This window comes from Brachyistius frenatus, unplaced genomic scaffold (assembly GCF_029030835.1).
Source record: "Brachyistius frenatus isolate BFR_SWC_R1_liver_20210118 unplaced genomic scaffold, ASM2903083v1 Contig_13, whole genome shotgun sequence".
In the NCBI taxonomy this organism is placed as follows: domain Eukaryota; kingdom Metazoa; phylum Chordata; class Actinopteri; family Embiotocidae; genus Brachyistius; species Brachyistius frenatus.
In genome coordinates, this window is record NW_027210612.1 from 1,210,505 (window position 1) to 1,238,136 (window position 27,632).

Below are 27,632 nucleotides of genomic sequence, written 5' to 3' on the forward strand. Positions count from 1 at the left end.
TGCTTTTTGATCCAGTTGCCTGGATACCAATTCCCGATCCCGCCTACTTTCCCAAGAAAGATGTTTTGATTGGTCCCGACTTCCCTGCCGTCAGTCAAAGTGTAGCAGTTAGCAACAACGAAGACAACATTTATAGTGACATGTAGTCCGGAGAGAAATAGTTCATATATATATATATATATATATATATATATTACTGGATTTGTTCGCCACAAGGTAGGAAGCTAAATCCCTCAAAACATTTATTGTACCACCCGTAACTAACTATTCTTTTTTTATTTATTCTTTTTAAGCCGTGAAGGTGATATCAAACGTTGTTGGGGTTAGTTAGCTAGCTTCTCGCATCCTGTCGAGGGTGTTGTTGGTTTTTATTTTTGCCAAAATGAGAGTGATACCGGAAACGAAAGTGAAAGCTGTTCTTTACCGCCTTGTCTTACAGCGACTTTATCCCCGGCGACTCGTCCAGCTTCATATCGGGGACAAGTAAACCGAAGTCCCCTGTTTAAAGTCGTCCTGTCTGTCGTTCACAAAGGTAAGACAGGTTCTTCCGTCCAAGACGAGACAATAACAAAGCGTCGTATTTTGTAGGTGAAGTTCAGTGACACCGTAAAAGGCACCATGTAGCTATTGTATGCAATAACTTACTGGGTTTGTTTTAAAGCTGGAAATGTTTGGCTTTTTTTCAGTGTCGATATTTTTCTTTCTCCAGCAGTTTTTTTTTATTTTAGTTTTTTTTTTTACATTGGAGTCGCCTTGTTTGTCCTGTGAAAGATGGATGAAGTGATGGATTCTCAAAAAAGGTAATGCTTTTTGTGGAGAAATGTTTGTGCCTTGCTCATATTGTTCTTAGTGTTTCTAATGAAGGAATATGCTCATGTAATAAGCCAGGCTGTCTGGAAAAAGCAAAGATGCAGGATTTTCAATTTGATTCACTGTTTTGAACTCAAAAGAAGGTCCATAGACATCCAAGATGAAACCAGTACAATTCATGTAATTTAAGTTTTTTTAAAACAGTTCATATGGCCAGTGTTTTCTAAACCTTGATGAGTACCGAGTGCAGCTCTTCCTCAGGCTGGTTAAAGCCTTTATGATGCTGTTCTTAGACTCATCCGATCGACACATGAAACTGTGCATCGGATGTCGTAGAAGTGCCTCACATGTGAAAACAGTTGGCTGGCATATGCCATTGGAAACCTAAAGCAACAACCTCATTGCATCACTGTAAGCCACAAAGAGCATTTGCATACTACTTTTCATGTAGCTACACCACAAATAAGATTTGCATAAAAAATAAAAATAAAAACTGGATTGAAAACATCCTAAATTTAGGAAGCAACATATTGGCCTGAGCTTAGAGTTTACAAAACTGTTGATTTTGATCATAAGAGTACATTTTATGAAATGACCATGCTAACTTGTCACCTTGTTTTTCTGTTGCAGTTTGACTGCTGAAGACAAACCAGAAGATCTAAAGACTGATGTGCCACAAACAAACCAAACGGATGGAAAAGATGAACTCCTTTGTGAAGCACAAATTTCTGACACTGCAAAAGACTGTGTACTAACAGAGAACACACACGATGACATTGCTTCTCAGAATTCAATTGACTGTGGGTCTGCAGGTGAGCTGGATGAATCTGATCTTGCCGGCAGTAAAAGTAACACAGCTCAAACACACTGTACTAATGGGCAGAAATCTAAGAGGCCCAGTTCACCTGGTCCCCACCCCGTCAAAACAACCTGTGTTGCTGCACACTCTGCAAATCCAAAACTCACCCTCTGTCCTAGTATTAGTCCCAGTAAGGTTGTAAGTGTGCCCAGCGATGTGGAGATGCTTAGCCCTGACAGTCCAGTCTGTAAAACCATGACCATCAACAACTGTGCAGACAAGGAGTATGATGGCAGTGCTAGTGCAGAGGACTCGGCCTGTGCCAAGGCTCAGGTAGTAGAACATCAGCAGACTGTCAAAGACTCTGAATCAGGAAGTTCAACCAAAGAAAGAGTCCAGCTTGTTGCCATGGGAACAGAAGATGCTGAGACAGCAGAGTGCAGTCGCTCATCAAATGAAAGCCAGTCAGGTGCAATTTTGAAAAGGTACTTGTGAACATTTTTAATTCTTGTCTTCCTCTTTTTATCTTTTGTAATCTGTGAATCCTCTTTCCTTTTGTGCCCTTGTTCCATTATACTCACGTTGCTCTCTGGTTGTACTGTAATTAACTGATCTGTTTCGCTTTGATTCTGTACAGTGTTTCAGTCGCTTTGCATAACGTGGACAAAGAATGCCTTGGGACAGCCATAGATGAGCTAAACAGAATACCCCAGTGTGCCCCACCTCTGTCTCACCTGAAAGTAGTGCCTAATCACACTGTCACAATCCGGGTGAGTCAACAGCCACTTGTTCATTTTTGGATCTTTGTATGTAGTGAAGAATACTGCAGTCATAACAAGAGCGTGCCCGCAGATGTGACTGGGGAGTGGGAGAACACTTGGTGTTTTAAGAGAAAATAAAAAGGGGGGAAGTAGGAGAGAGGATGTAAAATAGACTCTTTAGATACAGACAGCGTGAATGAGGGAAAGGGGAGACAGTGCTGGGCCGAGCCAAGCCATCCTCCACGATCCCCTCAGGGGCTCTTGTCAGTAAAGGTCCCATCAGACCGTCTCCCACCGCTAGTCCCAAAGGAACTCTGTCAGTGCTGCTGTGTAGCTACAACGTGCTCTTACCATCAACAAGCACCAAACTAGACTCTACCCATCATTAAATCGCAACAATGAATTTGGATTTACTGTAAAGAAAGACAGGAGGGATTTCATTTGTTTAGTCAGCCAACAAAGGAATGTATGGCATATGAATATGAAGTGTCAAGCTTGAATGCTCATTTTCTTTGCATTGAGCTTAAACATGAAGCATCAGGCCTATTGAACAACCTACTGCACATAGTGACCCTTTTTTCTTTAACATCCTCCCAGACATCTATTAAAACATAAAAATACTCTGCGTGGAAAGCTGATATGTGTTTGATATATCGCAAAAAGTTAAATTATCAGTTCAAAATGAATCTATGAAAATGCAAATATTTAAATCCCAATATATTTAATTTAACATAATTTACAGCTGGACGCAAGATGTCTAATACTTCACCGTAAAGTCAATTCTCAGTTTATAGCACGTGACCTGGAGGCTTCAAGTGTCTACATCATATATGCAGAAGTTGAATATTGAACCATGATTAGCTTCCAAACTATTTGTGATGTCAGAAATCACACGTGTAGGCTCAACACTTAAAATCAAATTTTCAGCAAGCACAGAGAAACTTTTCCGTCCCAGCAAATGATTGTGAAAACAGCCTTCTAATGTCAAACTGCACATACATCGTTCTGCACAGTGAAGCTCAAACATAGGAACAAGAAGTAAAAACATATTTTTGAGCAGAGTGAGACTTTAATTTTATAATATCTACCATACTGTCCTAAAGTTCAGATGTTTTTTTTTTTTTTTTAATGTAATTCAGATTATTTTAATAAGCAAATAGATATCAGTTATTTTAATCTTCACCACTTTAAAAACAACAATACAACAATACAACAATCTTGTTTCCGTTGGCTTTTTATTTCCCTTTTACAGACAGATCTCCTCAGAGAGGGAGTGCTCCCTGTCCCATACCCCAACAAGTTCAAAGATGCGTGGGATGATGTGTCAGTGAAGATGCCCTGCTCGGATAAGAATCTCTTTCCTATGGAGGTATATTACTTGTAGTCTTCCTCTTTAGATGCATCATTTAATCATGCTGTTTTACCTCAACAAGGTTTGTTAGGGTAAGAGCATTGAAATGGTAAAAGTATGTTTGTTTTTTGATGACATGTAGGATGGAAGTGGTTTCCAAAGTCGGTGGGATCTGATCCAGACTGCCTTGCGGGCAGGCTTTAAAAGTTCACTGGATGTGAGGGTAAGACAACCGTGATCCACTGGGCTGATTCCAAACCAAAGAAAGCAGCTTATTGTCTTCTTTTCTCTCCTCTTCATGTTGGCAAACAACATAAACCACATATTTTTCTCTCCTCCTCTCCATTATTACATGCTGTGTTTTACACATTGTGAATACACAATTCATTTAGCAAATGAGTGACATAAAGAAGGCTTTTAAACATTACTGCACTGATATCCTGATCCTACATTGTTACACTCAAACTGTCACAGCAGTTTCAAATGTACCGAACTAATTCCATAAACAACCACATGGTGGCAGAGTTTGCAACAATTATGCAGTATTTTACTGTATGAAAGAAGATGTGTAACCTCTGGTCCCGAATATTTTTGTGCATTAATGTTTTGTTATTCTGCTGCCTTAGAGTGTCATATATTTAAAGTTTGTCTTCTATGAATATATAACTTGTCATGTCCTCGACAGGATGCAATTTTGAGGTATAATACAGCCCATGCAAAGAAATGGGACTTCACTGCCTTGAACCTTTTCTGCACAGAGGTAAGCTCACGTCACTGTAACCTGATTTTTATTGGGTTGTCTTGTACAAAAGTTTTGTTTAAAAGACTACTGGCATTACTTCATTTCAAAAACATGTCTTACACAGGTTTCTTTCCTGAACATGTGGCATTTGAAAGCCAAATCAAATTCTTTTAAGTGGTAAACCTAATTTAAAACCCTGTTCTTTTGTAATAGGCTTTCCTTTTTCTATTTGTACAATTACTTCCTCACACTTCATCAGTGAAAAGCAGCGAGTTTGTGTGAATCACAGTTCTGACAGGTGGCTCTGTGCGCTTCCGGTGTTTGTTTAAATCAACATGATTGTGTTTTTAGATTTATCGTAATGAAAAATGAAGCTAAAGCTGGGAGTAAACTAGAGCTGTTATCGCGATGGGAATCTGCTTCCCTTTGTTTTGGCTGCAAGCCCATCAGTGTGAGTCGTCCCCTCGTGGTACCTGGGAGTCTCATGGGAGCAGCATACAGTTAGGACAGATGAGCACAGCATAGCGGCAGCAGCTGTTGCAGGTGAACCAAGGGAACGTCTTCCTTTCTTTCCGTCTCCCTCCTTCTTTCTTTTAACACTCATCCTCTGTTCAGACAGTGGGGGACTGTAATTACATACCTGTTGTTAGAGAAACTTTGTCCCATGTGGGATCAACATTACCTGTCTTTAAAACTGTTTGAGGAGTTTACGGATTTCCAACTAACGATTCAGTCCTTTTACATAAATTGCCTCCGAAAAGGTTGTCTATTGCCAGCCTCATTTGAAAAGTGAGTCTACTTATACAATATATTACCACCCAAACGGACCATAAAAAGAAGACTGTCTTTGGATAGATAGCAAATCAAATTCAGCTTCAAGACTAATTTGGTTACCTTCATTTGGTAAATTATGGAGTATAGCTTTTGGCTAAAATGAATGTTCTGGTTAGAGCCATTAAGAATGAGATCATTATTCAAATGTGGCTTTCACAATTAAGTGGGAGCTTGCGATTCCTGTTAGAGTCCCGTTAGATTGGTATTTGAACCTGATGTCCGTCCTTTCACATCATGTATGACTCAGCTAAATTCAGACGATTCTGAAATGGTATTTTTTTTTCTTCCTCTTCTCTGAAATCATTTCTCCGAGTAAGGCAGAGAGCTCAGTAGATCAATAGCTGCCTAAGCCTTTTTATAGCTTAAACCAATTTAATTAAAAGGCCCAATAAATGTGGAAGGATGCTAAGTAAGGCCGTCAAAGTACGTGACTCTTCCAGAAACCTACTGCATCAGCGACTCCCAACTGTCCACTCACTGCCCTAAGCACGGTGTCTCCCTCCCCACTTTTTTCATTTCTTTGCTGCCGAGGCATTTTACAAAGGAGAGTGGTGCTCACAGGAGGACAAGTCAAGGTTTGAATGTCACAAGTTTATTTTTTTATAAAATGTGCTTTAATTGGCAGAAGTGATGCACCTATGTGATTAGCTACATGTGCACAGGCACAGATCACCCACTGGCTGAGGCTCTTTTCTGTCCCCATCAGCTGGTGGATGCAGGAAGAATGAGCATCACGACAACACTTGAGCAGAAATGATTAACAGTTACCATTGTACAGCAGACATGCACCATCCAAAGCGATTTATCTTTAATGCGTAGTCTAATGAAGAGTGAAAAGTCACATGGCCTGCGTTTTCAACCATTCTGTGACGGTGAGCAGTTTAGTTTATTAATGGTACATTGTGGACAGTACTGCAGGGTCTCTTGCCTGTTTCCTAAAAGAAATACTCCACCTTTGCTGTGGTTTGTGCCGAGTTTGAGTGTTGTACTCCTTTGCTAAAACCACCTAATTAAATCTGCAGCGACATTTTTCTAGCACCGGGGTAATTGTCAAGAGGTACATTGCTCCTGAGCCAGTGACTGACACTCTGCTCAACGTGTAATAGCCACGCGGGGGGGGAGGGGGGTTATCCAAATTAGGGCTTGTCTGTAAATCGTCTTGGTGTTTCTCCTCTGCCAAATGAAACTGTCACTGTGTCACTTTCTGATGAATGTCTGAGGGCTGAGCCGGTAAGCAGCCCAGGAAAAGTACAGCTGATGTTCCAGGTGTGCATAAACATTCAACAGTCAGACAACAACACCATCCTCTCACTTTTGTGCTTTGTCACTTTTTTTTGTTTCACTCGCTCTCATACAGGTATTTAAAACAAGTAATTATGTCAGCTTTTCACACTAAATGTACTGGAAAAAACATTGTTGGGTTGAGCTGCCAAGAAATTAAAATAACTTGTAAAGACCAGAATGGGTTGACAATGTGTAATCCATCATTAGACCATGCGGCACTACATTTTCTCTTTTCTGACGGACCTCAGTCTATCATTTTTATTGGTGTGCAGAGCATAGTTTGTGTGTGTAGCCTAATCGTGTGGCCAGCTGCTGTAGCTGGGGAAAGGCTGAGGGATCATCTTTCTGCCCTCATCCTGCCGCATCACCAACTACCATCTATTAGTCCCCCAGGAGCGCTTTATGATGTCTGCCAGCTCATTACTTCTGACAGCATTTAGTCAGACCTGCTCTGCAGCCATATAAATGCTCCTGACCAAATCAACCGCCGAAGACTTCCTGTTGAAAATCAAGCCACCCTGCCACTCTCTCTACAATTGGTCATTTGCATTTGCTTCCACAAGGTCCATTTAATCAGCACAAGCTCCACTGCTTACCTTGATAGAATAAGGCAAGTGATTGATGACAGTGACATGCGAAGCCAATACGCTCATAAATGATTGCGTTGTAAATCTGGGTGTATGATGGAATAACTGTGTGTTTATTTTAGAGGGAATTGCAGATGGATGCTGAGGTAAGCTACAGGCTGAAGTATGGATGGCTCGGCCGTGGCGGGCTCGGTCTCAGATTGATGGCACTTTCTTCTGAAACGGGTTCAGTGTAGTGAGCAGCTCTGTAGCATTTCTGTTTCTTTTTTCACCACTGAAGTGTTGGGATTATTGATATCTGAGGAGTACGAGTTCACCCAATAACAACAATAAACCTCTGCTGCCTTCAGTGAAAATTGGGATTGTTGTATATGAGAGAGCATTCCTTGGATATTGGTATTGGGTCATGACCTCAGAATCACTGTTATCAGACCATTTCAACTTTTCATCGAGTAGTTGGTGCCTCATATTTTTCATCGCCATCCTTTCTCTTTGTCTTAATAAGACAATAATAAACCTTAGAGAAAATATTGTACAGTTGAAAATCAATTGTCATGCTTTGCTTTCATATTATTAAAAGGTAATATAATTGGGAATTTGGGATTTTAATGTACAAACAAACATAAAGGAGACATTTTTGGAATAGATTTGGTTTTGTGACCTAAACTAATTAATTACAAGACACCATTGATGGGGTGGCTGTCGCTCAGATGGCAGAGTGGGTTTCCCACTAATCAGAAGGTTGGTGGTTCAAACCCCAGCTCCTCCTCATCCTCCTGCTGTCCACATGCCTGAGTGTCCTTGGGCAAGACACTGAACCCCAAGTTGCCTCCGATGGTGTACCATCGGTGTGTGAATGTACTCGTGATGGCGGGCACCTTACATGGCAGCTCAGTCTCAGTAATGGGTGAATGGAAAAAAAAAAAAACGCCCTTTGAGAACGTAAAGGTGATTAAGTGCTATACAAGTGCAGACCATTTACCATTGATGAAATAATTTTCTTGTGTATGTGACTTGTAAAATATTTTTGTTAGATTTACTTTTTGTTGAACATTTTGGTTGGAAAATCCAGTGGTGTTACAAACCGATTTGTCATGTCAGATATAATCGGTCACTCTGACTGCCGGCTCCGAGTAACTGCCTGCCTAAGTAGGCAGTGAGCTCCACAGAGTTATCCCATTAAACAATACTTCAGCTTGTATGTTTGTTTGTTTTCTTTGCTCTCCAGTATCTTGACCCTTCTGAAGTACAACAACTGTTTGATACCATACTACCTGCGATGGTCAACCTGGCACTCAAAGCTCATCACCTCTGCACATTGGTAAGTGTCAAGCTATTTTTGAATATGTGCGATACACAGTCTATGTTTAGAGGGTGCTTGAGTTGTGTGGGAGAATAATAGGTACAAAAAAATTGGGAGTTTTTAAGCCATATAAGAAAGTAAAAATGTGCTGCTGGCAGGGATGCGAGGCAAAGTGGTGGATGTTGTACAGGATCAACTCATGAGTTACAACTGGCAGATAATGAATGCCCCTTTTTGGTCCATATCAAGAACTGCTTCATTAGTAAAGAGAAGGGAGAGAAGAGAGTTCCATGTCATGTCCTGTCATCCATTTCATGTCTAATGCTTGTGAACTTGAGGAAACTCCACTTACTTTTTGCATTCAATGCTGTGAATTTTAACATTCAGTCTATTTCTTTGGCCTGGCACTGTAGACATTCCTCCTTTGAGCAGTTACATTTTGGTAAAACCGGACCCCTCTCTTTCATTCACATTAAATGGAGCTGATCCATGTCACAGATCTTTGAAATGTCATCTTCATTTGTCTTAATTTTCATTCTCTGTCATAAATTATAGCAATTGAAAAATTACAAGATTGATATTTTGTTAATCACATTATCTATTTCAGAGTCTTCAGTTGAATTATATTAAGTGAATTCAGCTCCCACTCTGGGCAGAACAGGAAAATCCCTCTAGTTGCTACTGGAGACAGATACCAGGGGCGGAACATCAAAGATCCTCTGGTTTAACTGAAGGAGGAAATTTGTAGCATTATTTGTAGCAGAAAGATAATGAAGCTTTCTGAGTCTCTCCTCTTTGTTTTGCAGTATTAAACGTCAAGGCTTATGTTTATTTGCGCATTATTAGAGCTGGTATTGATCTGCTAACTGGGCAGCCTTGAGAGGCTCTTTAGCTCTAATCAGTGAAGATAGATGGGTCCCGTGTGTCTGACTGAGTAACCTGAGGGACAGCAAGAAAAACAGGACCTTAATTACTACCACCCATTTACCTAATGGAACTCGTCTTGTCTCCTCTGCTTGCTGGATTGCTAAACTAATTATCTGCCCTCATTAGCCAACCAAACCTACACTGCTACACCCACATAACCTTGTATGTTTTTTTTTTTTCCCCTGCATCTGTCCTTGTTTTTCTAATCCCCTGTCTCCCGGCTTTTGTCTCTTTGCTTTTTATTTTCTCTTTATAGCCAATTCCTCTACTGAAGTCAGGGATGAACCATTCCCTGACTCTGTCTCAGGAGCAAATATCCTGTCTGTTGGCCAACTCCTTCTTCTGCACATTCCCCCGACGCAACTCCCGCAAGTCGGAGTACTGCAATTATCCCGAGATCAACTTCTACAGGTAAAGGCACACTACCCCTGCGAAAAATCCAAAAAGGCCAAGAATAGTAATCATTAGCTCACTATGGTAATGGGGCCGGCTGCCGTCATTAGTATTTTATTCATAAAATGAGATTTGCCCCTTCAGTCCCATGCTGAGTCCCTGAGCCATTATTTAAAGCCGGGGACCGAGGAGATCTTAGCAGACTGTGCTGAGATCGTTGCCCAGGTTTTGTTGACATAATAACTGCTTTTAGGTTATCTTTGATTGTTTTTAGTAAGTGTTTTTTTCTAGTAATTGGGCATCAAATACATTTAGATATAAGTATAATTTTCCCTATTAATTACAAATATCTACTGCAATTAGTGCTTGCGGATATGGACAAATCCAATATCACAATATTTTTTGGCAAAATACCTAATATATGTAAATAAACTGACTAAATGCCTAACGGAAAATAACAGCGCAGCTAGAACAGTCTGGTAAGTTTAGAAAATTGAATCACTTTACTGTGATGCTGCCTTTAAAACAAGTAAAAATACACCACTTTTACCATATCCAAAATCTGAGATGTTATCTAGGCTTATATCATGATATCAATATAATATTGATATATTGCCCAGCTCTAATTACAGTGTAGTAGAATTTTGATTGAGTTGTTTTTGATCCTGTCAAAGTCAAATAAACTGATTTCCATCAGGGGGCACTACTGCCTTGAAAACCTTTGACAGATGAGTTCCTTTTCTTTTTCTTTTTTTTTTTACTCAGCCTCTACTGATATTTCAAGTGTCCAGTTAGTTCATTGTACAATTGAAGTTTTATTTTTAGCATACGTGCACACGGGGTTATAACATGTTGAATTGATTGGATCTGGTCGTTAAGCAAAGTCATAGCTTGTTGTCTCATTTATTTTTGTCAGGTAGTTCAAAGTGTTTGCTGTGCTGCAAATATCACTTTATAGACTTGAGGATGGGTCTGTGGGCTGAGAATGTTTCTCCATGTTTCTGTTGTGTCCTTTGTGTCAGAGTAGGAGTGTTAAATTGGGGTTCTCTGTTTCTACCTACTCAGAACCAGTGGTCTGTTAAGAAAGCCTGGGATGGCTAATTAAAACAAATTGTTTTGATAGACTGTTTTCACAGCGCACACTTGTCTGTCTGTCTCTGGCTTTTCATAATCTTAAGGTGCAACTTTATTTGGAAGAAAGGGCAGTGATGCATGTGTACAGTCTGAGCTAAACTTAGAAGAGTGATGGCTGCTGCTGGCCGTCTGTCACCAGTTTTCTGGGAAATATCTTTGTCAATGTTGTCCGGCATACTTCCTGTTGAAAACTAACTCAAAGGATAAATTCTTAATTTTTAAGTCCACCCTAAAACGATATGAACTAGTATCTAAATCGTCCCTCCTGTTTATGCTGGCCATTAAGTTTCAATGTAAATGAATTTAGAAATGTATCTGGAGTTAATGAGAGCCAAGTGGATATCTTCCATAGTCACAATGAATTCAGTATAATATTTCCTCTTTATATTTAGATTAGATTTAGACTTTATTAATCCCACAGTGGGGAAATGTAGTCGTCACCGCAGCATAGAAACACAAAAAAGGTGCACGCAATATGAAAGAATTTACAAATACGTATTCATAAAATAAGATAGATCAAAATAATTATTTTAGAAAAATGAGAAATTATTAAATATACACACTCACACAGACTGTATACATGAAAATAAATAAAATAAAATAAAAATAAATATATACAGTTTAGGATGAATGGAAAAAGTGTCAGGTGCTATGAAATGAAATGAACAGTGCAACGTTATTTTATGGTGGTATTGAAGAGTCTGACAGCCGTCGGAACAAACGACCTGCGGTAGCGCTCTTTCCTGCACTGAGGCACTTATATTTGTGTTTCCCTGTTGAAATTTGGTTCGAACAAGACTAATAATCCTGGAAGAAGTACTTCGTTAATGGTCAGTATAAACGGATAAATACAGCAAGCAAAACTGATCTTAGTGTTAATATGAGCACCTGACCCCTTTTTTTTAATTTATTTTTTTATTTTTATTTTTTTAAAGACTGACTTGAAATATTGCCGAAGGACTTTGAGCAGACGGCTAACTGAATTTGGTGGGACGTATTCTTTTCCCCTGGCTGATAATGTCAAGAAAGTCGAGGTGTTGTTGGTAACAAGAGTTGTAATGAGACTTTGTTACCAGCTTTATTACTGTATTTTTGGACTTCAAGTGCCTCAATAAAGCCATGACATTGTCCAGATATCACCTCAACTTAATTTTCCCCGTTGTCCTTAGGGCACCTTCTCCTCATTAGTGACATTCGCAATAACTTCCGGTTGTTGCCTAACATGGTGGAGATGCTCGTGCAGTAATACTCCCTCAGCCGCCACCCCACCTCTTCAGCTCCCTTATTTTTTTTTTATCTAAACCTTAATCATGCTTTCCCTATCATCTGTGTCTCATCTGTATGGGTGCCGTAATAAAGTAAGCATTGATTCAGTTACAAAGTTGTCCGTCTCTGAACCACTTGGGCCTGCCTTCACTATCAGCATTTCTGCCTGCAGCGAAATACAGGAAAGAGCAAGAGGGGGCGGGGGATCTTGGTGTTTCTGAGAAGATGAGACAAGACAAGACAACCACTGCAGTCTAAAATGGGCCCCGGATCGTTACTGACCCTCCCTTCCTCTGGTAATTGAGGGAGTGTCCGTCACTTTGCTTATCGGCTACAGTAGCGCTCTGTCTTGGGCAAGCAGAGCAGCAAGCAATCTGCTGATTGCTGTTTTGGCAGAACTGTCAAGGTTTGTCCTCTGTTAAGTGATGAATAGATTCAACGGGGAGGATAGAAAGCAGGAGACTTCATCTCTTTAGATTGTGTTTTCCTCCTTTTGAGAAGGAAACGATATAGGGAACTTGGTTTAACAGTTTGGTCAACAATGAAAGCTCATTACTGAGGAATAAATCCTAGTTTTCTTGTTTGTGAGTCACTATGAGGTGGCCCTGCCTCATTTGGAAGAAAACTCCTTAACCGCTACTGGTAAAACTGTCAGAAACAGCGTCTCCATGTTCACTTAATATTAGATAAGTTGCTGGATAAGAACTGACTAATTATTGTGGCTGTCCTTAAATGCACATTTTTGCAAGATATCTTGTGACTAAATCCTTCATAATGAGTTTTCCTTTTTTCTCCAGCAAAACATTATTTGCGGCTATACTGGACATCCCTGATGTTTCACTTACACTGTCTCACAGGCATAGTGTCCTCCAGGATGCTTTCTGCCAAATTGACACTGACTAATGGAATAGGTGGGATGGGGAGGTTCACAGAGAGTGTGTAAAACTCTGTGTAAGGAATTTAAACAGTGGAGAAAACCACACTTGATACGCAGGTATTATCTTGAATGAATTTGCCTCTTTTTTTTTTTTTGGCTTTTAGTGCATTACATTTTTCATTTCATTTGTTCCTTCTGTTTTTATTTCTCTACTGGTCCTGAGCAGAAAGCAGTGGGAAGGAGCGCTGAATGCTGAACTGTGATTAGTCATCAGCTTAGGTCACGTTTAATGGAGCGAGGGTACCAGTATGGGTTGATTTAAGTTGCCCGTCCAGTGGTCTCTCCCTACATCCTTCCAGCCTAGTTTTAATAGTAACTCTGAAGAACTGAGACACGGCCTCAGGCAGTGCCATTGTATGAAGGATGTAGGTAGATGGAAGAGACACCATGCCAGTTTGAAAGCCTGACCTCACTCATGTTGCTGTTGCATGGTTATGCAGTGAGCTGTAGATAATGACTGGGGGAAACATGCATGTCTTTCATCTGTTGAAATGTAACACATCATTTTATTTAATGCCAAAAATATATTTTCAGTAAAATGTTTTTTTTTCTTTTTGTTGTTGTTGTTGTTAGAAGGTTTAAAAACTTTAACATGGACAATTTAAAAATAGAAAAACCTCTGCAAATTTTAATTTCGGTTTGCTTTCCGTTTCAGGTTGTTCGACGGTTCTTCGCCAAAAAAAATTGAAAAATTGAAAACTCTGCTGTGTTACTTCAGGAGAGTTACAGAGAAGAGTAAGCACGGGAAATATCCCACATGATGTTGTTTCTCTTTGATGCTTTTTGTGTTTTTCAGTTTACAAACTTAATTTCTTTATGTGTTCTTTCTCTGTTTTTCAAGCGCCCAAGGGTCTTGTTACATTCACAAGACAAACCCTGAACAATCCTCCAAACTGGGAAAGGTAATACTCACTACATGCCTAGATTTAATGAATTTTATGATTTCACGACCTGAATTAAAATAAATTAAATTAGGACTTTTGTCAAAGTCAACCCACAACAATGTATATAAAGGAGCATTAGTTTTTTCTACATTAGACAAATATGGATGTATGCTGTGTTTTGGGTCAGAAATTTTTTTTTTTTACATGAAGCGATATCAGATTGTTAACATTTTTACTGAAGTGTCGAGAAAATCTGAAGGAACAAATCTGAAAAATGTTGATGTTGTCTGCGTAGTCTTTACCTCACCCAAACAAAATTAACACCTCAAGGTCTTTTTTTTTTGTACAAAGCTCATCATCATCATCACCACCACCATTAACTCGTTGACACCATTCCTACTAGGAAATATGATAGTGAAACAGCTTTGTAGAAGGTGGGATTGTAAAACTAAATGGTTCCAAATGTAGATAAACTCTTGTGGAAAGGGTTGTGGTGGAGGTGATAGATTATATACTCTTAAAGGACCGTAAAAAACCTCTGTGTTTACCACCAAGTCAACATGGAGGTGCCTTCACAGCAGGGACTGGAAGTCCCTTAGAGGCCCAGATAAACTCTTTGGAATGATTATTCACAAACACGTCAGCATTACTTTATATCCACCTACATAAAACCTCAACAAACCCACCAGATGGACTATGGGGTCATCCCAGGATGGTCCTTTTGTTTTGGGTGATAATTACAGGTTTTATTCAAATAATCTTTGGGAATGGGATCAGGTTTGTGACTTTTCTGTTCATGTTCCTTAATGGCTACTAGTTCAAAGACTACGAATTCATTTAGAAAATGTAGTAAATGGACATCAGAAGTAGAACTACACAGTACACATTTGGCTGGAGGCTATGTTTCAGGAACTGTGTCAATGTGATGTGGATTGTTAGTCTTTGTGTTCTATTATTGCTCAAATTCTTGCAATCATTTTTTTTTTGTCAAGCTCACAGACTAGGCTAACGCGCCTACATATCACGTGTAAAGGAACGATTGAGGACAATGGATACGGGATGCTGCAGGTAAGGAGAATTCTTTTACAGTTGTGCATCTGATGTGAAGTAGAACTAGTTATTCAGCGAGGCCTATTAAAAGACAGTACACATGTCGGTGTCCCTCAGTCACTGAAAAGCACTTCCCGTGTCAGATTTCAAAACGCTGTGCCTGCAGCTGAAAATCAGTTGTATAATTCTTGGTCATATCTGCGTATGTTATGCAGACAGGAAGACACCCTGTCTGCATAGATTCACCCCGTCTCCTCACCCCCCTCTTTGTTCCTGTGTGGCTGTTTTATTTTTCTTCCTCCAGTTGACAACTGATGTATACACATGAGTAGCTCAGAGTGGCAAGGGTGGAGGAGAGGACCCTGGGGTGGGGGGATGAGGGAGACGGAGGCATGTGGAGAAAAAGATGACGAGGGTGAGCCATCTCACTGGGTTGACCCAGAGGGCCAGGAGGGAGTTTTTCAGGCGGATTGATGGCTACCTCAGCAAGCTGGCCACTATCCTGTGTGTTGGGCTCCGATAGGGCAGAGTGGGCTGTCATCCTGTCAGGGGGTGAGATTGGGGGGGGGGGGGGGGCGAACTAGTGAAGAAGGTGAGGAGTTGAGCGACTGGTTAGAAAAAAAACACACACACACACACACACACACACACACACACACACACACACACACACACACACACACACACACACACACACACACACACACACACACACACACACACACACACACACACACACACGTACATACATACAAACACACTCACTGTCACACACATTGACATAGCTGTGGGCCACTGAGCAGAACCTCCACCCCTGACAGGCTGTTTAAATATCAGCATTGTGATTGAATGTGTTGTTCTCTTATCCGTGCCGCAAAAACAAGGAGTGGGCTCACGTGGCATGAAGCTCCAGTATCACACCAAAATATTTCCTACACAGAAACAGGACACCAGGAAAATAAGCGCAAAGCTGTAATTCTTTAGTACTTTTGGGTTTGTCTCAGTTATTTGTTAATGTTACAGTAATACGCTGAATTTAAGGGCAGTGATTAACGAGTCTGTAGCCATGCTCGCTTAGGCTGCAGTGATGCACAGCAGTGCTTTGATTAAAAATTCATACAATACATCAGCATGCCAATAATGTCTTAATGTTAACATGCAACAGATATTAAGCATCTTTGTTAAGCATAAAAGCTGAATTTGGTTGATGGGCTGATGCTGATGAAAAGTCATTTTGGTGATAGACCAAAGAACTGGACAAGTTGTTGCCAGATGAAGAGTCAGGGGACCATGAAAGGGATCTCAGTTCATCCTGTTCAAAGCATGAATCCGTTTACAAGCTTTAATTTCAGTCCGTCCAATTATTGAGGCATTTCGTGTAAAACCACTCGATTTGAAATGACAACCATGTGGCATACCTGCCGCTAGTAGAAAAATCACAGGATCGTCAACGTTTATTTGTGTTAATTGTCTGGAGCCACAAATGTCTGTATACAATTTTGTGTCATCCATCCAAGTAATGAAGAGAGATTTCATTTGACGGGTGAAAACTTTGGCCTGCTGGTGGCACCAGAGGAAGAGTTAAAACTTCACCAAAGTCAGTAGGATTTAGCCTCTGTGGACCATGAATAATCCCATGTGATGGCAAGCAATCTAAAAGTTCAGATATTTTAGTCGGGACCAAATTAATAGGCCTGCTGTTAGATTGAAGTTGCCACTTGTAAAGCTCTGCCAAATGCTGAAATGACTGAAGTTTCATTTAGAAGAACATTGTTAACTTTCATTTTTGTAGCACTTGATATTACAGTCAATACTGTTTAGCGCTGGCTGTCAATTTTAACTGCAATATTGTTTTTTCACTGAAAATATAGGCTGTTGCATAACATTTGTTTCTATGCTGTAGCAGTGCATGGATTTGATTTGGGTTGAGATATTCAGTAACTATTTTTTGCCCTGACAACCACAATTAGGACGCTGATAAATTTTGGGATCAAATCCCAAAATTCAAGGTCTTTAAGTCCCTCTTCTGACATTGATTAAACTCCTAAAAACTCATCTCTGTTCATAAAAATGACACATTTAGAAGTTTTTCCCAAGAAGAAAATCCCTGTACGGCTTAGATGCAATTACACCTTTGCCTTCCTTTATTCAGTAAAAACAGATCTATGAATATGCGAATAGTCCTCACCTCTGTCTCCACCAACCCCGCCACCGCTCGTTTGCAGCTCAATGATATGGAGACCCTCAACTTGCAAACAGAGATGCTCAGTCATGGCATCGACGTATATAAAAACCGACACATAAATACAGATTTTTTTTTTACTGATGGGTGTCTTTGACAAAACTTGTAGGATTGCTGAAAAATGTATTGCAAAACCAAAAAATTTTCAGCGGGGATCAATTTCCTTTTGCAGGTTTGTTATTTTATTGTGCTACCTTTCCTCTGTCAGACTAAAACGTGATAAATGCTGAAGATTAATTAAGTACCCACTCCTGGTTTAAAACAAGAGTTTCTTCACTCGCTGTGGATTAAACACTAAATTGTGGGACCTCACAGGGAATGCCTGGCGACTTGTTACTCTCCTATATATGTATACAAAATAGAGGAGGTCTGCACACATTCATGCGTTACTGTTCTGCTCCCCATTAGTAGTGGATTTTATTGGTATTTGAAGTATGTCTTTAGATGCCATGTTTGTTGTTTTTGATGTGATTTCCTGATTGAATTATTTCCTAGCAGGAAGCAATGCTATGATCCCTGGACATTCATCTGTATTAAATGACCACAGTGGGTGACACTTATAGAGACACTAAAAGAGCCGTTTGTTCAAGTAATGGCAGTAACATTCGCAAAACCTCACAGTTCTTCTCGTCTGCATTGCATGGCCAGGTCAAAGGGCAATTTTAGAATTCTGTTGTGCCATAAATATATCGCCTATTCCAATTTGAACTCGGAACATGACGTGGACATTGCTTTCAACAAATATTAATCGAATATAAATTCTATTAAACCACCCAAGAATGCTCAAGAGTGATGACGAAAGCTGTGAAGAGGAGAACGTAAAGTATCTTCTGAGGACTGAGGGGTTGAGACTTTTCGGTCACCTCTTTTATTTCTTTTTCTTTATTTCACTATAGGTGGACTTTGCAAACAGGCTTGTAGGTGGTGGGGTCACTGGACATGGACTGGTCCAGGAAGAAATCAGGTTCGTCATCAACCCGGAACTCATTGTCTCTCGCCTCTTTACTGAAGCTCTGGAATCCAACGAATGCCTCATCATCACAGGTGTGTTTTCTCTCTCTATTCAAGTGCGTCGCTTTCATGTGACTCAGTCTGCTCCTTCCTCTGCTCCTCTTTGTTTCAACTGTTGATTGAAAGTGAGATAAAAGAGACAGCTATGAAACTGTTGCTCCAGATTCACAGTAGTCAAAAGCTGACAGAAGAATTCTCAGTAATGTCCCGATACAGAAATGGGATAGTAGGGTGGGTTATTTATAGGTTTCCACCCAGTTAAGACTGTTTGTGACATGGTGCCTCTTTTCCCACAAGGTGCAGAGGACAGAGTTATTACAGGGCAGACATTCAGTGAGCAGCTGTTGCCTTGCTATATGTCTTTGCTGCTGTTTTCACCAATCAGCATTTTGACTTGAGAGAGAGAGTATCTTGCTCAAGTCAAGCCGTTCCCTTACACACAGTGAATGTACTGTAAAATTACAAGCATGAAGTTAGTCTGACTGCGACTGGCGGACTATTTCACTCACCGCCCAAGATTGTGATTGTGTGTGGTGGGTTTGAAGAACCAGCCAGTGTTTGGTTTGTACCTTCTAGGTTACCGTAGAAACACGTCAGTACATGGAAGAGGTTCTGCTCCCTGTGTACGTGTTAAGGGCTCATTCTAAGGTAACGAAAACGCAACGATTCTTAGATGATCACACGTTAGTGAACACGATTATCAATAACATATTCTAGTTCTGCTAATCAATCCCCCGAAATCCCACACACTGAACCTTTAGTGTTTGTTTGGTGTTTTGTTGCCTTTCCTCGTCGTCCAATTTACTATACACATCTACTTTATGTATCTCATACCTTTCTAATATTACACTTAAGGCTAAACTAGTGTTTTGTTTTTTCCTTCATGTTCATTGAGCGCTTCGTGTTTATTGGGCTCCATTCACCCCCCCCCCCCCGCCCACTCCCCACCCGCGCCCCATACATTCTTATAGTCTGAAGGTAAATCCATTGCATTGATTCAGTTGAGACTGCCCAGTTATCCTTCATTTCTCCGAAGCAGAATTGCTCTATTTTTCAACCAACTCACCGTTTGGTCGGCCTGAGTGTTCTGCCGTCCCACTTCCCTCCCTCGTGCTATTCTGCACATCCTACCTTTTTCTCTGCCTCACAGCTCACTCCCCTCTTTTTACAGTGAGAGACAAATGGGCATGTGGTTATTTCTGTTAGTCTGTGTGGACTTGCTGCTAAAAAAAAAAGAAATAAGATAAACATAGGGGTGTACACAGTATGAACGCCTGCATAATGTAATTCGATCAAGTATGTACATCCAAGTTTACCGTCATTATTTTTGTTTTGTTGTGTCATCGTGTAGCGAGACGTTTTTTGCTCATTGCTCCCTCGCAACCTTAATTAATGACAATTAATGTCACGTCGTATTCATTTTTATATACTTAGCACGGCATAACAAATATTTAACAACCACTTGTTCTGTTTTGCTGCTTGTATTTCACCGAGACCTTAAATGATCCTTTGCACACAAGAGCGTAATTATCCTGTTTGATAATGACGCCTCTTCAGGACATGAAGTATGACTTAAAAAAAAAAAAAAAAAAATGCCTGCACTTGATTGCTTCTTTTGGTGGAGTCTTCTCTGAACCGAAGGGACGAGTTATATGTAGACGTACAAAACGTGAAGAGACTAAAAGTTGGCATCGTCTGATGTGCTCTCTGTCACTGTACTTTGAGTGCTCCTTACATGCTGGATGTGAACAGCAGAGCAGGGAACAGTTAGTGCGAGAGCCCCGGACCCACACCACGCATGCCACCAAATAGACACACGCAATGTAAAAATCGACCCTCTGTCTCTTCAAGCCAAGCGTGGTCTGCTCTGTGTGGCGCCGTGTTGTCTTCTGTGAAACTCCCATTTCTCTCAAATGACCTTCAGTGGTTCGTCACCGTCCTCCTCCCTGCCACCCATCATTCTGCCTCCCTCCCTCTTCCCTCTTCCTCCTCCTCCTCCTCTCCACTTAACTTTATTACATTTGGACAGAAAGGAATTTATAGCCCAACTAAGGTCATTGCTCCACTAATGGAATGGGCCAGTTACGCCATAGATTCATTAAAACCCTCAGAATATTCTTCACACGCATGCAGTGTTTCATCTTAAAGTCTAGTCTCTGTTTCTAAACTCTCTGTATCTCTCCGTTTTCCTTTTCGGTCAAGTTAATCACATTTCTTCATCTTCAAAGGTGTCCTAACGTCAGTTTTCAAGTGCATTTAGGAGTCAATTGTTACAATACTTAAACAAACTAAACTAAAAACAAACATAAAAGTGTGAATGTCCATAGGTTCTCTGCTAGGTAGGTAGAGATCCATGATGTAATCTCATGATGGAAGCCTGTATGGGAGGACGCCAAACTAAATAGGTTGAAGGTGAGGGAGGAGGAGTACAGCTCCTGATGATGGACCAAATGATATGAATAATCTATCCTTCCACGTTAGGAGTCGCTGGTGTTGTAGCTTTACGTGACTTGCTTGACTACGAGTGGCACAGTATGGCTGAAATAAAGTACGTGTTCCTTTTGTTCGTTCAGCCAAAGCTTTCCTGTGATTCGGTTAAAAGCCACGTCTGAAGGATGCTTCTGAATTCTTTCTCTTATTTGCATTTAATTAACTTGCATGGCTCGGCACAGAGACAGACGTAAATGCCTTCTTGAGTGTAAACAAACTTTACTTAAATGTTGTTGTTGTTTTTTTTTTATTTGACCCGTCGTACACCATTGCTGGTCTTTGCCATAGACTGGATGTAAAAGTGGACACAGCTTCGAGGTCTGAAAAATCAACTTAACTGAAAACCTCCCCTATTCTGTTCGTAGCACCCTTTACTCTGGCAGCACATACGGTAGACCCTGAAGCCTTTATGTTAATCACATACTTAACTCCTGCTGTCCTGTGACGTGCTGTGTAACCACCTTATACCTAATGCATAATGTATTGTATTGTATAATGTATTTAATTAGCATCATTTTCCCAAATAGAGCAGAGCCGTGTTGTTAATGATGAATGATGAAATCTCTTGAGCACTACCACACTGCACATACCAGCAGAGGTTATATTTATAAAAATAAAAATATATATATCAGTTGATGAATAATACACTAAGGTGTAATGTAAGTATTTTGCACATGCAACCAATGTCAGCTTCTTCTGTTCCATCTATTTATGCCAATTGTGGCTGAAAGCTTTTAATTTAAAACCCCAAAGCAGATTATTTATTAAATCAATGGGCTTTATTCATGACAATCCAATACAGGCTGATACCGTGTACTCACATGGGGAGCATAGAAAGCACTAAATTTGATTTAAGAAATAAGGTACTGAAACTTGATTTTGACCCACTGTGTGCTCTGACTACAGAGCCCAGAATAATGCCAGTTTTTCCTCGGCTTTGTCTTTCTCATTCTGCAGGAACCGAGCAGTACAGTCAATATTCTGGCTATGCTGAGAGTTACGAATGGAAGAACAGCTGCAAAGATGAGACGCCCAGGTATTCTTGCTCTGATAATTTAAACCCAATATCTCACATTCAGTAAGACGAAAATGGAGGAAAGATGGGCGAATGCAAATCACATCCCTGTCATAGCTTCTCTTTTATTTCCAGGGATGACTGGCAGAGAAGATGCACAGAGATTGTGGCCATCGATGCTCTGAAATACAGGCAATTCCTTGATCAGTTTCTCCCTGACAAGATGACAAGAGAACTCAACAAGGTGAGGAAAAAAATTTAGTTGTCTTTCACACTCAGTAGAGCGATTCTCCAAACAGTCCGTGTGAAAGGGGGCAAGAAGCCTATTCATCTTTCAGAAGCTGTTATTGTCAGGAGTTGATAAGATAGGATCACGTTGTACGTGACAGTCTTTTCAGTGTTTTGATAAAAAAGCTTGGTGAACGTTGACATATTGTCAGGTACCACTTGCAGAGATGTTAATTAAAGGCTCTGTGATCTGTAACACCACTGAATTTAGCTGAAGGCTACCAACACCTTACCTGGCCACACTACACAACATCTATATATATTAGTACTTTCAATTGTCCCATTTGCTTATGGCTCTTCTGTCTTTTTCTTCCCACCTTTGCTTCGTCTTACTCCCTGTGCGTTCCTGCCAGGCGTACTGTGGATTCTATCGAAATATCGCCAACACCAAGCACCTCTCTGCGGTAGCCACGGGCAACTGGGGCTGTGGAGCTTTTGGTGGAGACACACGGCTCAAAGGTATGACCGGCTGAAATACAAGCATACGCCCAAAGAAAGGAAACCGCAAAGACATCACCAGTTTTTCCACACGTGAGACTTGAAATGGTAAAAAACTGGGGTGGCAGACGCATCGCACTACTTGTATAAAAATTGTAACTCTCGACTCTCAAACGGCAAGTAATATATCAGTAGGTCAGACAGGATCAGCCGTTCTTCCGCGCCACTGGTCGTAGCCATCGAAGCCAACGCTGGATGCAGTATGTACTGTCAGTCGCACATGCTGGTCTCTCTTAGACTCCTCTAGTCAATTAGCAGCTCTCCCAGGGTGTCACTCTCCCAATCCTTCCCTTCCTTTATTGATCAGCTGACGCACATTTATGTTTTCCATTAAAAGGGTGATTGATTATCGGGAAGGGACACCGTAAATCCCGGCTGATGCTGGTCTCGGTGGACATGCACAACATCACTCTTTATAAGCACGGGCCCCTTACTGTCCCCTTGAGTGCCACTCGCTATATATTTAGAACGGATGTCTTTCTGGTCAGTGTTGGACACATTCTCATTAACTTCACTATTAATGTAAATGTAGTTGTCACACAACAGGCTACTAAAGGAGCATCGGCAGTGCTATTACTGGAGTGATGCAGGCTGTGCTGTGCTAAAAAAAAACAAGAAAACAACAACACATTTCCACATCAATGTCATATATTTTTCATGCAAATGAATGCATGAACACGGTTTTGTTTGTGTACAGTTAGATTTCAATCTGAAGCTGTTCATTTCCCCTGCAGCACACTATGAATAGATGCACTGGACTTTACTTGCTCCCGAGGATTATATTGGCGTCCGGGGGGCTCCGCCCATCTGCCCTGGAATTAGCATAGTCTGTATTTTTAGAAGGCCATAACAGTATTTTACATTAAAGTACCGGAGCCGACTTGAGATGTGGTAGTTACATAAGACTAAGCTGTTATGCTGTTGTAAAGATTACAGACCTTCTGAAAATGATGGTTTGTTTTGTATGTTCATTAATCTGAACTCTATAACCATTCTGTTAAATATTTAAAAGTCTAAAGACCTCATTTGCAAGGGCTCAAAGATTGAGTGCTGTTGATGAGGCGGTTCCACCAGCAGTGGATTATTTACTCTTCTGATACAAATAGCCGCTGTCACTCATGTTCTTTCCTGCCAGAAGCCGTACCTTCTCTGGCTTATTGACCAATTACTTTCCTGTTGTTTTCAGTGCCTGATTCTCCCTTCAGCGTTCCCCTTCTCTTTTGCTTTCAGCGCTGATTCAGTTAATGGCCGCAGCAGAGGCTGGAAGAGACGTGGCGTACTTCACGTTTGGAGACGCTCAGCTGATGAGAGATGTTTATAAAATGCACACTTTTCTCACCGTGGAAGATGTCACCGTTGGTAAGACTCGCACACAAACACCAAATGTTTATAGTGTTTTTGTTTGCGGGACTTCTGGCCAAGCTGCATTCACACAGTTGTTACAGTTTTTATCTTGACAGCCCTGCGTCTGTTCGGCTCTTACGGTAGATAACATAATGAACAGGAAGGGTGATGATATCGGCCACTGAGCTCCTGAGGCTTTTACACCACGCAGAGGTTGTCCTTGTTGGCTTCATTACAGGGACAGTACGCATAAATAACAGGACGCAGTCCATCTGTGTTAAGTTATTCCACTTTATGGGCCATCTCTTGCTCCTGAGCCCATCCATTCAGCCTGAGCCGCAGAGTGGATTACTGCCTGAACTTACCTCAGCCTCTCCCCTCCCCCTCCTTTCATTTTTCTCCTGCTGACATTTATTGAAGCCTTTCAGAGAAATTCCCCTCCAGCCATCCATTTCCTAAAGTGGAGCTACAAAAAAAAAAAAAAAAAAAAAAAAGCTCATGGCGTGTGTGTGTGTGTGTGTGTATGTGCGTTTGATTTATAAATGAGCCCAAACACACTTTCATTTTTATTTTTTTCTGCTGTAGTTTCGGTCTCTCGCTTGTTCTTTAAATTTTAACCTGTTTGTGCTTTTTGTCCCTCTTTTTTTTTTTTTTTCTCACACCATATTTCTTCATTCTTTTGACCCCGTGCACCACCTCCTCTGCTCCCTCTCCCTCCACCGCCCTCTTTCTCCCTCCCAGGTCAGCTGTACAGCCTTTTGAAAGAGTACTTCAATGTGGTGTGCAACAACTGCCGCACGACTCGACCTGACGTCAGTCTGTACAGTTTCATCGACGAGAAAGTCTCTTCCCTCGCAACCGCCGACAACTCGGACTCGGCAAAGGATCCTGGGATGCCGCTTGTAACACCAGACTCTCAATAACAGGGCGGGAACTGTAATTTAACCCCCTCTTCCCCTGCCTCTCTGTAAAACAGAGTCCAGGTTCAGAAACTTCGGTGTGCTCTGTCTTGTGCTTACAATCACTTTTTCTCTCTCTCTCTCTCTCTCTCTCTCTCTCACACACACACACACACACACACACACACACACACACACACACACACACACACACACACACACACACACACACTTCCCTTTAAGTTTGTGATCCCAACACACAAACTACCGAAACACAGTTTTGCCTTTCTCGCTGGTGGTGTTAAAGGAGCCTCGTAGTTCGGCACCAAATGTGGTGAAACGTTTCAGAGACTTATAGCAATAGTAAATCCTGGTTGCTGTTAGGCCTTTCTTTAGTCTAAATGTGATGTGGAATTCTTTTTTTTTAACACACTAATTATAAATACGGCCAAATAGTCATCATATGCATGGTTGTGGACACTTTTCACTCTTTGATGATCCGGGACACGATAATCCTCCGCGGTTATCTTGTCTTATATTGTGTTTGCTACTTGTTTTGTTTTTTTCTTTGGATGAGTTGTCGTCTCTTATCTACCATACCCAGGCTGCGGTGAGGTTCCTGAACGCAGAGAGGTGATGACATGCCATACTGTAGTCTATGCATGGGTAACATTTATTATCAGATATTCTACAAATATATGCTGCTCTTTTATATCCTCTACAAAGTTGAAGCTCAACAAACATTTTGTCCTTAAGGCTTATTTTAATATGAAACGGTCAAAAATAATGGCTGGTGTGAGAATCATGTGAGAAGAAACAGACACAGGAAATTTATGGTCAGACTATTAACTGTCTTCTGTATATATATTCATCATTGTCAAATATATTCAGTGTTAGGCACAGTATTGATACTGTATATACAAATAAAGAGGAGAGCAGAGAAAGAAACAATTGCACGAAAAATATTATTTTTGTTAAAGTTTTTATTCGACATTTACTTTGGAGATGTGCTTAAATGTTGTTGTTTTTTTTAAAAATAATTTTATTTCTCTTTGTCTGATTGACATTGTGGGTTCTATTTAATGGTGGATTCATGAACATAAAGGCCGTACATGTATTGCATAGAACTGTACTTTAGGGTTTTAGCTTGCACTATTTTTATTATAATTTCTTAATTAAAGTATATCCTGTTAAAATTGTATTCTTTTGCTCAAATCAATATGATGTGCCAACTAAAACCAGAGGATCAGTATAAAACAAGCTAATTAATTCAGGGAACAACTATTTTTAGGTTGCAGAGCCTCAATTCAGTTGACTGATGCATTTTAACATGAACTCAAAAATTCTGTCAAGAAGCCGTTCCTCTGTATTCTCGGTATGTACTCTACTTACATCATTATTCACAAATCGTCAAGAAAAAAACTAAATGTACTACAAACTTTTGCCTTCGTCAGAGAGATTTCATTTCACTTTAATGTATCTGTTTGTACCTCTTGGCACCGCAACTTTTGTCACTTAATTTCATGAAATCATACATTATTTAATTATTAGAAATGTGATTGATTTTGGTGATAGCACATGTACCTAGGGCTTTCAGAAAAATTTGATTCTGCCTTCAAACATCCTTTTATTAGATGAATTAGGGTTTCTAAATAACCTCATGACGTGGACTTCCATAAATGGTGTGTAGGCTTGGCTGCGGTAAGTGGATTACACATTATCTGCTCCTCCCGCTCTTTGTACTGAGCCCTGCATTGACCAAAGGAGCTGTGGGCTGGTGTGCAAAGTCAATTTGGTTTGGCAGACCTAACTGCTGATGTCTGCTGTGAGCCTGGGTTACCTGGACCTGAACTTTATTTAGGTTACTGGTGCCTGCTACATTAAATCAAAGATTTATTTAGATGCTGAACATTGACTGAATGTGCCAAGCAAATCCTACAAATGAATAACAATAGTCACCCAACACTGACTAACCTGCCTTGAGCTTTTTCATGACTATTTATAACAATTAATGTCGCCAGAAACAGGAGGTTAGAAAATATTCACTTCTATTATTTCCTAATGCACAAGAAATGTTTCAAATACTCGACAGCCGGTTCAGTTTTGTTCCCTTATAGTGATGTAATTATTCTAAACAGGATGTTATTTAACATCAAGCCTGTAATGTTACCCAGCGGCACAAGTCTTTTCACGATTATTAATAAAATGCCAGAAAGCAACTGGTCTTCACTCCATCTTTGTCAGGCGGCAAAGTCACTACAACAAAATGGCATTTCAGTTCATAATTGCCTGACCCTGCATTCTCCAGGTCAGCTGGAGAGCAGCAGCAAACACAAATGCTGTGCAAATGCAAATAATGAAAAAGGAAGCACTCTCTCAGGTAACCTAGAGCATTACAGAATAATGAATATATTATTAGTGTGGATGAAAACACTTGGTTATGTTGTGTATATATATATATATATATATATAGACATTTAAATGTGTCGTCAAAAGGAGACACTTCTGTATAGTGCTTTGGTTAAAAAACAAACAACAACAAAAAACCCACATGATGCTGTGATTTGTAATCGTCTCATATTTAGACCCATGCTGCTCTGTCTTGTAGATCTTCTCATGACTTGTGCCCACTCCACCACCCCCACCCCCACCCCACCCCACCCCCACCCTTCAGTGGTGTATTTGTCATGATTGATAATACGTTCCTTCTGTGCCAGCCAAGTATGAATGATGAAAATCTTGATGAGGAGGAGAGCGGGGCTGGAGAGGGGGAAGGAAAGAGC

The 27,632-nt window shown here is 40.5% G+C and overlaps 1 protein-coding gene across 1 annotated transcript; it reads left to right on the forward strand.

Annotated features, from left to right (window-relative positions):
- The first annotated feature begins 106 nt into the window (after positions 1–106).
- parga (poly (ADP-ribose) glycohydrolase a) lies at positions 107–26,048 on the forward strand. The gene is made up of 19 exons (XM_069692694.1): positions 107–216; positions 440–532; positions 713–800; positions 1,441–2,094; positions 2,247–2,379; positions 3,623–3,739; positions 3,864–3,944; positions 4,407–4,481; positions 8,397–8,489; positions 9,655–9,809; positions 13,784–13,863; positions 13,970–14,030; positions 15,005–15,080; positions 18,201–18,348; positions 21,763–21,841; positions 21,956–22,064; positions 22,462–22,567; positions 23,837–23,965; positions 24,692–26,048. Exons 3-19 carry the CDS (start codon positions 772–774, stop codon positions 24,871–24,873), a joined length of 2,307 nt encoding a protein of 768 aa, XP_069548795.1. The 5' UTR covers positions 107–216; positions 440–532; positions 713–771; the 3' UTR covers positions 24,874–26,048.
- Positions 26,049–27,632: the final 1,584 nt, after the last annotated feature.

Excerpts from the sequence above, each read along its gene's own strand:
- parga (XM_069692694.1), top strand. The coding sequence starts at position 772 with ATGGATGAAGTGATGGATTCTCAAAAAAG. Across the intron at positions 4,482-8,396 it reads TGAACCTTTTCTGCACAGAG|TATCTTGACCCTTCTGAAGT; the intron begins GTAAGCTCACGT and ends TTTGCTCTCCAG. Across the intron at positions 23,966-24,691 it reads CGTGGAAGATGTCACCGTTG|GTCAGCTGTACAGCCTTTTG; the intron begins GTAAGACTCGCA and ends TCTCCCTCCCAG.